Genomic DNA, 13,435 nt, shown 5'->3' with positions numbered 1-13,435 from the left:
GTGTCCCCTTGTAAGCTGTGCATTTGAGAAGTCCACAGTCTGGTGGAGGAAATACCTTTCTGCGATCAGAATTTGACTTATAGAGCAAAATCACAAGTATCTTCACTTTTTTCCTTAGAGGTATCTGGGGTGTTCCAGTGATATCATACTCCACCTGTAAAGCATAAACTCTGTTTCTTATGCATCTGCTGCTGCCGTCTGTTGGCTGGTGTAGAGTCAACACACAACAGTACTAGAGCATTCTCAAACATTAGAGAGGTGACAGTTTGGGCAATTTTCTTACAGATCTCTCTCTCTCTCTCTCTCTCTCTCTCTCTCTCTCTCTCTCTCTCTCTCTTTTTTTTTTACCAACTCTCATGTGAGTGTGTGCATGAGAGAAAAAGAAGACTCAGAGTGAAAAACTTGCTATATTATGTTCTTAAACAGTTTCAATACTGAAATTGTGGGGGAAAAGAGTACTATTAATTTTCTCTGAATTTATCAGTAAACTTAAGGTGATTCAGATGAAAATGAACATATTTGTAATTTGAGATTCTAATGTTAAAGTTGTGAACTAAAATAAAATTTTAAGGCTTCCCCTGCCACCAGCTGATTGAATGACTCCTTCCTGGCCAAGGGGATATCCTAAAAAACAGCTCAATTGCTTGCCTCAAGGAGGGAGGTCAGACAGGCCTCATTATGCCCCCTCCCTTCTTGGAGATACCCTGTTGTAACTCATTAACAGGCCTAAGGCTATCCAAGACAAACATGCTGGTCCTCAGTTTACACAACAAATGTGTCCTGGCTTGTCTCTGATTAGCAGACCTCCTATCTTAAAACATTCTAAGCCTTTAGACAAAAAACTTCATGTCTTTAACCAATTACAAGTCAAAGAATCTTTAAACCCACCCATAACCTGTAAGCCCTCTGCCCCACCTTCGAGATGGCACACCTTTTCGGCCTAAACTGATGTACGCTTTCCACTTATTGATTTATGATTTCGCCTGTAACCCCTTTCTCCCTGAAGTGTATAAAACCAAACTGTAACCCAACCAAAGCAAGTCCACTTGCTCAAAGCTTCTGGGGCATGGCTCTGTGTCATGATCCTCAAATATGGCTTAGAATAACCTCTTTAAATTATTTTACAAAGTTTGGGTTTTTTCCTCTTGACAAAGTTCACATTGTTTTAGTTGAAACCTATTAAGTTGATGCTAAAGCTCAGTTGTAAAAATGAACAGCTAACAGATGTTATGTTAAAGTTTTAATGGTTTTTCTGTCAAAGTAGGCATGGTACTAGTACAAATAGATCACTAAGAAATAATAAAGTTCAGAAATAGACCCAAATCCAATATACGATAAAGGTCCTGTTTCAAATGGGGGGGGGAGATGCATTATTCATTAAATGGTAGTAGGGCAATAGGGGAGTATTATTTCTCATACCAAAGTAAGTTCCAACAGATCAAAGATTTAAATGTAAAAAAGTCAAGGTAACAAAAAACCAACCAAAAAACTGTGCTTGCCTCAGGGGTGGGATAGGCAGGTCAAGGTTCAGAGGTGGGTTCCCCTACTCCTACCAGAGTATTCCTTGAAATTGGGTGCTGTGTGTTGCCTGTTCCAGAATTTTATTTATAATATTAATCATCAAACTATAAAATCACTCAAAGGAATAAGAGAAAAATATTTTAAAAATAATTTTGGAGTATGGAAGCTCCTTTTTATGCAAAACAAAACCCCTAAGCATGTCACTAGGATTGCAGGAGTGTAACTAAAGTCTCTTTGAAAAGCAATTTGACAAAATCTATCAATTCTAAATACATAATCTCCTTAGCCCAGCAATTCTTCTTCTGGGAATTTCACATAGATCTTTCGGATTGCAGTATTATTTACAGTACCAAAATACTGAAAACAAGATAAATTAACATCAGCATATGCTGGTTAAATTATGGGAAATTAATATAATGGAATTTTATGGAGACATGTAAAGAATGTTGTATCCATACCTGCTGATGTACTTGGAGAATGTTTTATGCTCTTAAGAGAAAAAAAGTACAGAGCAGAGAGTATAATTTGGGCCCACTCTCATGTTTAAAAGCAGAAAGGATGTCTCTGCATGGGATGTTTCAGTTAAGCACACACAAGGAATCCCTTAGTAGCATTAACAAAAATTATGGGAGATGGTGGTTTTGGAGTCCCTCGCACTGGCACCAGCACAGACCTATCCAGAGTGGGGTCCTCCCATAAGTGCCGTGTCACCCAACTGAAACCTTCAGGAAGCACATAGGTCCCTAAGCAGACCAGTTTTTTGCTGACAACAGGATATTCTAGTCTACCTGAGTCAGGGTAATAAGGAAGTCCCCTCTGCTTTAACCCTTACCAAAAAAAGTAACCGGAAGTAACCTGATGTTAACCACTCAGCTTTTTCCTCTTGTTCTGTCTCCTTATTCGCACCTTACAAAACTCAGTGTTTTGCTGTTGCCCAGTGGAAGCTCCTTCTAGTTTGCAGGGTGGAGGCCGCCCAGATTCGTGAATCGTGAACAAAAGCCATTAGATCTATAACTAAATTTGTTGTGATTTTGTGTCTTTTAACAGCAGTAGTTGTCTTGAAAGAAGTGACTGGCATCTTAAGGGGTTAGGCATATTTTTAAAATTGCATATCCTTTTATTCAGTTTGGTTTTTTTTTACTGATCATGTATTACTTTTTCAAATAAAAATTAAACCTACTTAAAAATACAGCAGCTGCTATAAAGCAGTTAAGGTGAATGAAACAAGTCTTTCTCACTTGTATAATCTTAAAATCATATGTTGAGTGAAAAAAACCAACTTGCAAAGAGATACATACAGTATGACATTGTTCAGGTCCATTTTAAAAATATAAAACAGTTGTTATTTATGAATGTGTATGTATACAATGGAAGTTTGAAAGCACATAGGAATGAATGTGCTATTCGTAAAAATAGTTACTGCTGGGGCAGAAGAAGAAACAGGAGGCTTTAACTGTGTCTAATAGTTCCTTTGTTACTGTTCAAAGTTCCTGAGCAAATGTGGCAAAATGTTAACATCAGTGAAGTCAATTGATGCTGCTTTTTGTGCTTTCCTACATGTTGGAAAAAAAATTACTGTTTAAATTTGTTTTAAATTCTGTTGAGTTTTTTCAGCACTCCAGGTGTATTTAATTATTGTGCCAGTTAATTATTGAATTGAGTCATGGTTTCCAGAAGTCACAAATATTCTTTCTCCTTGTTACCCCTCTCAACAGGTCAGCGGTAGCGGCGACCCCTGGTCAGCTTGGAGTGCCTCCAAATCCGGGAACTGGGAGAGCTCAGATGGCTGGGGGGCCAAGCCAGAGGGTGCTGGCGCCCAGAAAAACACTCCCAACAACTGGGACACAGCCTTCGGCCACCCCCAGGCCTACCAAGGTCCAGGTGAGGAGAGGGCTCCACCCCGCCTGCCCATAATTAACTTGGTGTGAGAGACAAGAAAGAACGGACGGTTTTTGCTACTCCCACGCTCAGCACAACCCAGAGCACTTGTGTGACCCAGACACGGCAGGGGGAGATTGTCCCCACGCACCAAGCAGCTCTCCAGCAGCAGACACCAGCTGGGTGTCCTGCAGTTGATCTCAATCCCGACACTGTCTACCTGGAGTCAGATCCCAGGGGGTTCCTACAACCCCCTCCTTGGCTTCAATTAATTTGCTAAAGTGGCTCGGAGGACTCAGGGAAATACTCACTATTGCCAGTTTATTACAAAGGATAATTTAAAGGATCCAAATACACAGCCAGATGATGAGATAGATAGAAAGGGCAAGGTGTTGGGAAGGGGTATGGAGCTTCCATGCCCCCTCCAAGGCCTGCCACCCCCCAGGCACCTCTGCACTTCACCGACCCAGAAGCTCTCTGAGGCCTGCGGTTCAGGGATTCTTACGGTGGCTTTGTCTCATAGGCAAGATTGATTATTAACCCTGTCTCCAGCCCTTCTTCTCTTCCCAGAGGATGGGGCTGGGACTGAAAGTTCCAAGCTTCTGATCATGGCTTGGTCTTTCTGGTGACCAGCCATTACCCAGGAGCCCACTGAGAGTCACCTCATTAGAACAAAGACATTCCTATCACTCAGAAACTCCAAGGGTTGGGAGTTCAGTGTCAGGAACTGAGGTCAAAGACCAAATATCAGAAGAGAAGATGCACTGAGCACCCCTATTGCTCAGGAAATTACAAGGGCTGGGGCTCTGTGCCAGGAACGGGGGGCTGAGACCAGATGTATAATTCTTATTCTCTCACAGTATCACACTGGGTCATTGAGTTGAAAATAGATTTGATTCACAAGAACTATCGCAGTTGCTCTTATTCACGCATATCAAACCTGGAAACAAATGTAAACAGGTATCGTTATAATCTTCAGTTATCTGTTGAGGGTCACAGATCCAAATGCCAGAAGGGGCTGTGCTGTGAGCAGAGGAGCAAAGTGGGATGTGGGGACCCCGGAAGACTGGAAAGCACCTTCCCTGAAGGCGCGGCCCCTGCACCCGCCGTGGGTGCTGCTGGTGTGGGGAGGCTGAGCTGGTTCTCTGATCGCCAGGCTTTCAGAGACGCACAGGATGTCTTGATTATTATTATTATTATTATTTTTTTTTTTTTTTTGAGACAGAGTCTCACTCCATTGCCGGGGCTAGGAGTGCCGTGGCATCAGCCTAGCTCATAGCAACCTCAAACTCTTGGGCTCAAGTGATCCTTCTGCCTCAGCCTCCCGAGTAGCTGGGACTACAGGCATGCGCCACCATGCCCGGCTAATTTTTTCCTTATGTTTTTAGTTGGCCAATTAATTTCTTTCTATTTTTAGTGGAGACAGGGTCTTGGTCTTGCTCAGGCTGGTTTCGAACTCCTGACTTTGAGCGATCCTCCCGCCTCAGCCTCCCAGAGAGCTAGGATTACAGGTGTGAGCCACTATGCCCAGCCTTGGAAGTCTTGATTCTATGTCACCTTCTTTTCACACCTTAGCAACAAACACATTTGTTTTAAAATCTTGTGTATATGGGCGGAATGGGGCTCATCCTGCTGGTGTGTGGCCTTTGCGTCAGCTGTTTTTATATTTTCCATAACTACCTGTTTGACTTCTCGGCTAATGGAAATACTGAGACAGAAGAGAAATGTATAGAATGGGAACTAGGTCAGGAATTAAGAAAGGCTATATATGTCTGTTCTGAAATTAAACAAAAGATAGGAATCTGCTTATTATTTTTTAATGATCACTGGATCCTGTCTCCTCTGTGAGCACACTGGGCCAAGAAGTGAATGTCTGTTCCAAATGGCAGGGACCTTGCACTCAGAACCAGAAAAGGGCACGGTGCTGGCTCAAAGCCGGCAGTCATAGGCGGGAGCTGGCTGTCAGTAGGACCAGGAGTGGTGAGTGGGGTGGAAACGTGAGGCGAGTCAGCAGACGTCTAGTTCTCCAGCAACTTGTTCCAGATCCTTCTAATAGTTCAGTTCTTTTCTCCTTCCCTTTTTCTCCCACACCCCAGCCTGTTCTTTCCTATATTCCCCTCATTGCCCTTCTCTTACATTTGTTAATTAGTATCGAACAGTTGCTTTTCAACTATCTATCATCCCTTTTGTCCTCCCAAGCTTCTTGATTTAAAGGGGGTTTTGTTCTACTTATTTATAAGACTAGATTTATCAGGGTAAAGGCCTCTAGAAGGCCTTTTCTTATGTATCACCTAACATTTTTACAGTCTGCATTTATCTGACATTATTTGGACTGATAGCCCTTTTTAAAAAAAATTGTATTTAAGGTACACAATATAATATTGTGATGTGCATCTACATAGTGAAATGATTACTCCTGTCAACCAAGTAACACGTGTCACTTTGCATAGTTACCTTTGTGTGTGTGTATGGTGAGAGCGAGCACCTAAAATTTGTTCTCTTAGCAAGTTTCCAGTATACTCTACAACATTGTAACATTGTTAACTGTAGTCCTCATGCTATGCATTAGATCTCTAGACTTGTTCATCCTACATAACTGCAGCTCTGTGCCCTTTGACCTACATCTCTCCACTTTACCCTCTCTCTGCCCCTGGTAACCACTTTTGTACTCTTTGCTTCTTTAAGTTTGATTTTTTTTTTCAGATTTCTCATATTAAGTGAGAAATGCAATGTTTATCTTTCTGCATCTGGCTTATTTTTACTTAGCATAGTGTTCTCCAGGTTCATCATGTTGTCGCAAATGGCAGGATCTCCTTTTTAGGGGCTGAATAATATTCCATTGTATGTGTATACCACAGTTTCTGTATCCATCCATCCATCCATCCGTCCGCAGACACTTAGGTGGATTCCATATCTTGGTTATTACAACTAATGCTGCTCTGAACACAGGAGCACAGATACCCTACTGCTTTTATTTCTTTGGGGTATAAATCCAGAAGAGAGGGGTTGTTGGGTCATATGGTAGCGCTATCTTTTTATTTTTTGTGGAACCTCCATAATGGCTGTTTTCCATAATGGCTGTACTAATTTACATTCCCATCAAAAACGTACAAGGGTTCCCTTTTCTTTACACCTTTGCCAACACGTGGTATCTCTTGACTTTTTGGTAATAGCCATCCTAACAGGCATAAGGTGATATTTTGTTGTGATTTTGATTTGCATTTCCCTAATGATTAATGATGTTAAGCACTTTTAATATACCTGTTGGCCATATGCCTTCTTTGGAAAAATGTATGTTCAGGTCCTTAGTCCATTTTCTAACTAGGTTATTTGGGTTTTTTTGCTATTGAGTTGTGTGATTTCCTTATATATTTTTGATATTAACACCTTATCAGACAAATGGTTCACAAATATTTTCTCCCAGTCTGTGGGCTTCCTTTTCGTTTTGTTTATTATTTCCATTGCTGTATGGGAGCTTTTTAGTTTGATGTAGCTACAATTGTTTTTGCTTTTGTTGCTTGAGATTTTGGTGTGATATCCAAAAAATCATTGCCATGCCAGTGTAAAGGAGCTTTTCCCCATTGGTCCTTTAGGGGTTTTATGGTTTCTGTTTTTATATTTAGATCTTTATTTTGAATTAGTTTTTGTGTATGATATAATACAAGGATCCGGTTTTATTCCTTTGCATGTGGGTATCTGATTTTCCCAACACTATTTATTAAAGAGACTGTCCTTTACCCATTGTGTCTTCTAGGTGCCCCTGACAAAGATCAGTTGATCTGTCATCCCTTTTTGAGTTGTTTCTAATGTGTTTTTTGCACTAAAAGACAGAATCCACAATTCAGGCCTTAAAGTAGACTACATTCTTAACATCTACATTATACTCTTATACTATACCCTTTTCTCCCATTTTTTTTAAAAATGGAGTAGCCCAGTAATAGTTACCAGAAAATTAAGTAATTTCATTTTTTTTAATTTTTATTTTTTTTACTGATGATGTTCTGTTTCCACCTCTAGCAACTGGTGATGATGATGACTGGGATGAAGACTGGGATGACCCCAAGTCCTCCTCCCCTTACTTTAAAGATTCAGAATCAGCTGAAGCAGGAGGCAGCCAGCGAGGAAACAGTCGTGCTGGTGCATCTTCCATGAAACTGCCACTTAACAAGTAAGTTTACCGGGGAGGAGGGGAAATCAGGACCTGTGTATAGAGTATGTATAAAATACAAAAAGGCAGTTGGCTTCTTGTCTTTGCAGTGATCTCATAGGACTTGGGTATGAGTTGGTCTTTTTTATTTAACTATTAACAGCCAAATATAAGAATCATAGGCATCCCTGAGGGTAACAAAGAAAACACACAAGGGCTGGAAAACTTATAGAGAGGAATAATTGAGGAAAACTTCCTGGTCTTGCTAGAGATTTAGACATCCAGGTACAAGAAGCTCAACTAACACCTTAGAGATTCATTGCAAAGAGGCAATTACCAACACACATACTCATCACACTGACCAAAGTCAACACGAAGGAGGAACTCCTGTGAGCCATAAGGCAAAAATGTGAAGTAACTCACAAAGGAAAACCCATCAGGCTAACTGCAGACTTCTTAACTGAAACCTTACAAACAAGAAGGGATTGGCGCTCCAACTTCACTCATCTTAAACAAAACAACTGGCCGGGCATGGTGGCTTAATGCCTGTAATCCTAGCACTGTGGGAGGCCAAGGTAGGCGGATCGTTTGAGGTTAGGAGTTTGAGACCAGCCTGAGCAAGAGCAAGACCCCATCTGTACTAAAAAAAAAAAAAATGGAAATAAATTAGCTGGACAACTAAAAATATATAGAGAAAAAATTAACTGGGGATGGTGGTACATGCCTGTAGTCCCAGCTACTGAGGGTCTGAGGCAGGAGGATTGCTTGAGCCCAGGAGTTTGAGGTTGCTATGAGCTAGGCTGATGCCACAGCACTCTAGCTCGGACAACAGAGTGCGACTCTGTCTCAAAATAAACAAACAAAGAAATAATTTTAAAAAACCCAAAAAACAGAACAACTGCCAGCCTAGAATTTTGTATCCTGCAGAACTAAGTTTCTTAACCATTTTGGTACGAGCGTGGACTAGAGTCAATAGCCACAGATGAACGCGCACAGCCAAGCGTCGACTTTAGCATTAATAACAAAACTTGACTTTTCTAATTTTTCATTTATCAAAATAAAATTGTGAACATTTAAAAATAACAATAAAAACATATATGTATATGTAACCTACTCTGATTTAAATCAGTAAAGTAAAACAAGCTTTCAGTGCTTTAAACCTTTCCTCATCACACAAGAGCAAAACAGATTCATCATCAATACACCGCACAAACTATCTTGCGGACTATGAGTGCTGGCTATGGATAATGTTTCACAACTGGTGAGCGCCGTACTGAAGTGGTTAAACAAAGGAGAAATAAAGACTTTTCCAGAGAAGCAAATACTGAGGGGATTTGTCAAGACCAAACCTGCCCTGCAGAAAATACTCAGAACTGAATTATACATGGAACAACACAATGATCACCCTCCAGTGTAAAACCGTCCAAAAGCTAAAGCTCAGAGCTCAAATAAAGCAATAGTACAACAGGTAAAACAAAGCAGTAACTACTAACCAACAGGATGAACAGAACAGCACCCCACATATTAATTCTGTCAATCAACGTAAATGGTTTGAATTCCCCACTCAAGAGACATAGGCTGGATAAAAAAATATGAGCCAAGTATTTGTTGTCTTCAGGAAACACATCTAACCCACAAGGATTCTTACAGACTCAAGGTCAGGGGATGGAAAAAATATTCCATGCAAATGGAAACCAAAAGAAAGCAGGTATAGCCATTCTTGTATCAGGTAAAATTAACTATAAATCAACAATAGTAAAGAAAGACAAATATAGTCATTATATAATAGTAAAGGGAACAATTCTACAAGAAGATATGACAATCCTAAATATTCATGCACCAAACACCGGAGAACCCAGATTCATAAAGCAAATCCTACTAGATCTAAGTAGAGAGATGTAACAGCAACATTGTAATTGCCGGGGACTTCGACACCCTGCTGACAAAACTAGATAGATCTTCCAAGCAGAAAATAAATACAAAAACACTGGACTTAAATGCAACTATAGGACAGTTGGGCCTAACAGACATTTATAGAACATTTTACCTAAAAACTACTGAATATACAGTCTACTCATCAGCACATGGAGTATTCTCCAAGATTGATCATATCATAGGCCATAAAACTTGGCTTAATAAATTCAAAAAACTTGAAATCCTACCATGTATCTTCTCAGACCATAGTAGAATAAATCAACTAGAAATCAACTCCAAGGAAAACATTCAATTCTACCCAAAGTCATGGAAGTTAAACAACCTGCTGCTGAAGGATTATTGTATCAAAGATGAAATGAGATGGAAATTAAAAGATTCCTCAAACTAAATGACCAAGAGGGACACAAGCTATCAAAATCTGTGGGTTGCAGCAAAAACAGTCCTAAGGGGAAATTTCATAGCCTTAAAATGCCTATTTTTTAAGTGTATTTTAAAAAGATAGATTACAAATTAACAATATAATGACATGTCTCAACAAACTAAAAAAGGGAGAGCAAACCAAGCCCAAAGCCAGAAGAAAAGAAATAACTAAGGTCAGAGAACTAAACAAAATTGAAAACAAAATTATACAGAAGATCAACAAAACAAAAGGTTGATTATTTGAAAAGATAAACAAAATTGATAGACCTTTTGCGAGATTAACCAGGAATAGAAGAGAAAAATAAGCTCAATCAGAAATGAAAAACGAGATATTACAACTGATACCACAGAAATACAAAATATTATCTATGAATACTATGAAAATCTCTATGCACATAAACTCAAGAACATAGAGGAAATGGACAAATTTCTGGAAACATACAACCTCCCAAGACTCAATCAGGAAGAAATAGAACAATAACAGAACAGAACAATAACGAGCAGTGAGATTGAAACAGCAATAAAAAAACCTTCTAACAATAACAACAAAAAGTCCCGGACCAGATGGATTCACAGCTGAATTTTACCAGACCTACAAAGAAGAGTTGGTACCCATTTGGCATGAATTATTCATAACATAGAAAAGGAGGGAATCCTCCTCAACTCGTTCTATGAAGTCAGTATACCAAAGCCAGGAAAGGACACAACAAAAAAAGAAAACTGTAGACCCTTATGAATATAGATGCAGAAGTCCTCAATAAAATATAATCAAACCAAAGGTTATTTATTTATGTTATTTATTTATTTATGTTATTTATGTTATTTATGTTATTTATTTATTTATTTATTTATTTATTTATTTATTTATTTTTGAGACAGAGTCTCACTTTGTTGCCCAGGCTAGAGTGATTGCTGTGGTGTCAGCCTAGCTCACAGCAACATCAAACTCCTGGGCTCAAGCAACCCATCTGCCTCAGCCTCCCGAGTAGCTGGGACTACAGGCATACGCTACCACGCCCAGCTAATTTTTTCCATATATTTTTAGTTGGCCAATTAATTTCTTTCTATTTTTTAGTAGAGATGGGGTCTCGCTCTTGCTCAGGCTGGTTTTGAACTCCTGACCTTGAGCGATCCTCCCGTCTCAGCCTCCCAGAGTGTTAGGATTACAGGCGTGAGCCACTATGCCTGGCCTCCAAAGGTTATTTTTTATTAAAAAAAAGAATTTTCATTTTATAAGGTTAATAAGTAAAATGTTTATTTAATGATTTGCTAAATAGTTTTTATTACTTTTACCTTTATCAACTCTACGACATATTACGGTTTTATCACTAATGTAACAGAAAGCTAAAAATAATAATAAACCCCCCTTTTAAATGTTTTACTGTTTTATTAATCACTCATCATGTGCTAGGCAAAGTGCAAAGTGGTTTGTATGCATTCGTATGCCACCTTATAGATTCATAGAATCCTTATTTTACTGTGAGAAAAACTGACACCCGGGGAGGTTAGTGACACTCAAGTTCACACCAGTGTAAGTTTTCTAGTCCCTCCTTCTCTAAAGCACATGATCTCAGCTATTGTACCTCATATGCTTAAGATACTTATTTTCACTTAGATTTCTCTTAGATTAAAAAAAGTTTTCATAGTCCTTAACAGGAGAGCATGTGGGAAAGAGCAAGTATGCACTTTGTACTGTAGGATTCTTTGGTAGCAAGTCCTAGGTCAGTGTGTAGTTTATATTAGTGTAGCTTGAAAGAGATATAAATTATTAATATGACTTCCGTAAGAATCTTTAAGTACTCTTCTTTCAGCAGTTATGTTTAAAATAGTTTATTTTCTGAAATTACTAATACTTTTTCTCGATATTCCAAGTTTATGATTCAAAGCAGCTATCAAAGAATGTTAATCTATGTCTGGAAAAAATTGAAAACATTTGGCATTTATTAATATTCAGACATGAAGATCTAGGTCTAGATCTAGTTTAAGAAGTCCTACAAGTCTCCAAAGTATATTTAAATAGCTTCGGATGATGAAGCTCTCTTCACTGTACACTTTTTATACCTCTTTTCCAGTTTCTTCCATTATGTATTACCCTGCTCAATTGCATACATAATAAAAGTGGTCATTCTGTGTCTTGTTAGTCAACTGTGTCTAGTTTCTTAGAGGTCAAATTTGAAGTTTTCAGTATGGTCAGTAGTGATGTATATTACAGTCAGGTGTTCTTTAAACCTAAATTTAAAGTATATTTAAAGCCCATTTAAGTTTAATTTATTTCTTAGCCCTATTTTGAAAACAAGGAAGTGGAAACAGAAAAATCAAGAGCTACATCTTCATAGCTGATGAGTGAGGTTTCTGGCTGGTGCCTGGGTCTTTGACTCTACTGTCCTGTGCTTCTCTCTCCTCTGCACTTGCTCCCTGATGCGCTGTATGATCTTAGGCATGTTTTTTTTTTTGTTTTTTTTTTTTTTTTATTTATTTATTTTTTTTTTCTTCTACATACCAAACATCTGTTTCATTTAGGCACGTTTGATGACCTTTTTGAACCTCAGTTTCCTCATTTATCTAAAAGAAAGAGGTTGGCTTTAAGGATTCTTTCTGCTCTCAAATGCCACTCCAGATTGAAACAAAATTAGAGCAGTCCTAATTAGAACCTGTACCTCTGAGGCTTTTCTGTCTCTCTGTAGTGCTGGGAACAATTTAAGACCCTTTGTATTTTTATTTAACTAGACTAATGTATAAATGAGTCATTTGTAACAGTTGTAAACGTTTTTTAAAGTATTAACACTTTTCCAGTAATTATTCCATTTTATATGACGCTTGTATTCCAGGGAACATAAACCTTATACTTGAAAAGGAGATCAGAGATTTAAATATGCTTGAGCATTATAAGAATCCATCTTGATAATGCTCAGATAATTAATAAATTACATTGCTGTTCAGTGAGCATTATAACTGGGTGTGTATAGGCAGCCCTAGAGGTTTGCTGTGGTCCATAAGAATATACAAGCAGTGTGAAATGTGATCTCTGCACTCAGAAGCTGACAGTCTGGTCAGGGAGTTGTCACAGTATGTAATCTCCACAGAAGTGTGAGTTCTTTAATAAAACTGTTCCAAGTTAGCCCATTAATTCATTAAGTGTTTAGTGTGTTCCCTGAACTCCTCTAGGTCCTGAAAATACAAATGCTTTCTCTAAAGTGCTTCTAGTGTGCTATAATGTGTATATAAATGTGACAAACTGTATAGCAAAAACATGCTCAGAATGCTAAGGAAGCACAGAGAAAGCCCTGCCTGAGGCTGCAGGAATGCTTTCACAGAGATGATGGCATAATTACCAATAATTTAAATGTATTGAATACATGTTAGGCTCTTCTCACAAACCTTTTCATTTAATTCCCTTATCACCTTCAGAGGTAGGTCATCTGGTCTTGTTCTTCCCATAAGTAGCTTGAGGCTCCTAAGGCCACCTGAGTATTGGGGTTGGAGTTCAGACCCAAAGCCATCCTGCTCCAGGACTCCTCTTTGCTCTGTGCATGA

General features: G+C 38.8%; 1 protein-coding gene across 2 annotated transcripts in view; it reads left to right on the top strand.

The window, feature by feature from the left end:
* Positions 1 to 13,435, top strand: part of SNX9 (sorting nexin 9) — a 122,669-nt gene that overhangs the window by 70,854 nt on the left and 38,380 nt on the right. For both annotated transcript variants that reach the window (XM_012759636.2, XM_012759637.2), the window contains 2 exons: positions 3,237 to 3,402; positions 7,417 to 7,567. In XM_012759636.2, the coding sequence (XP_012615090.1) occupies positions 3,237 to 3,402; positions 7,417 to 7,567 (317 nt within the window). The remainder of the gene's footprint in view (positions 1 to 3,236; positions 3,403 to 7,416; positions 7,568 to 13,435) is intronic.

Source organism: Microcebus murinus, chromosome 5, assembly GCF_040939455.1.
Source record: "Microcebus murinus isolate Inina chromosome 5, M.murinus_Inina_mat1.0, whole genome shotgun sequence".
Lineage (NCBI taxonomy): Eukaryota > Metazoa > Chordata > Mammalia > Primates > Cheirogaleidae > Microcebus > Microcebus murinus.
Note: the sequence above shows the minus strand (reverse complement) of the source record. Positions and strands in the feature narration are given on the sequence as shown.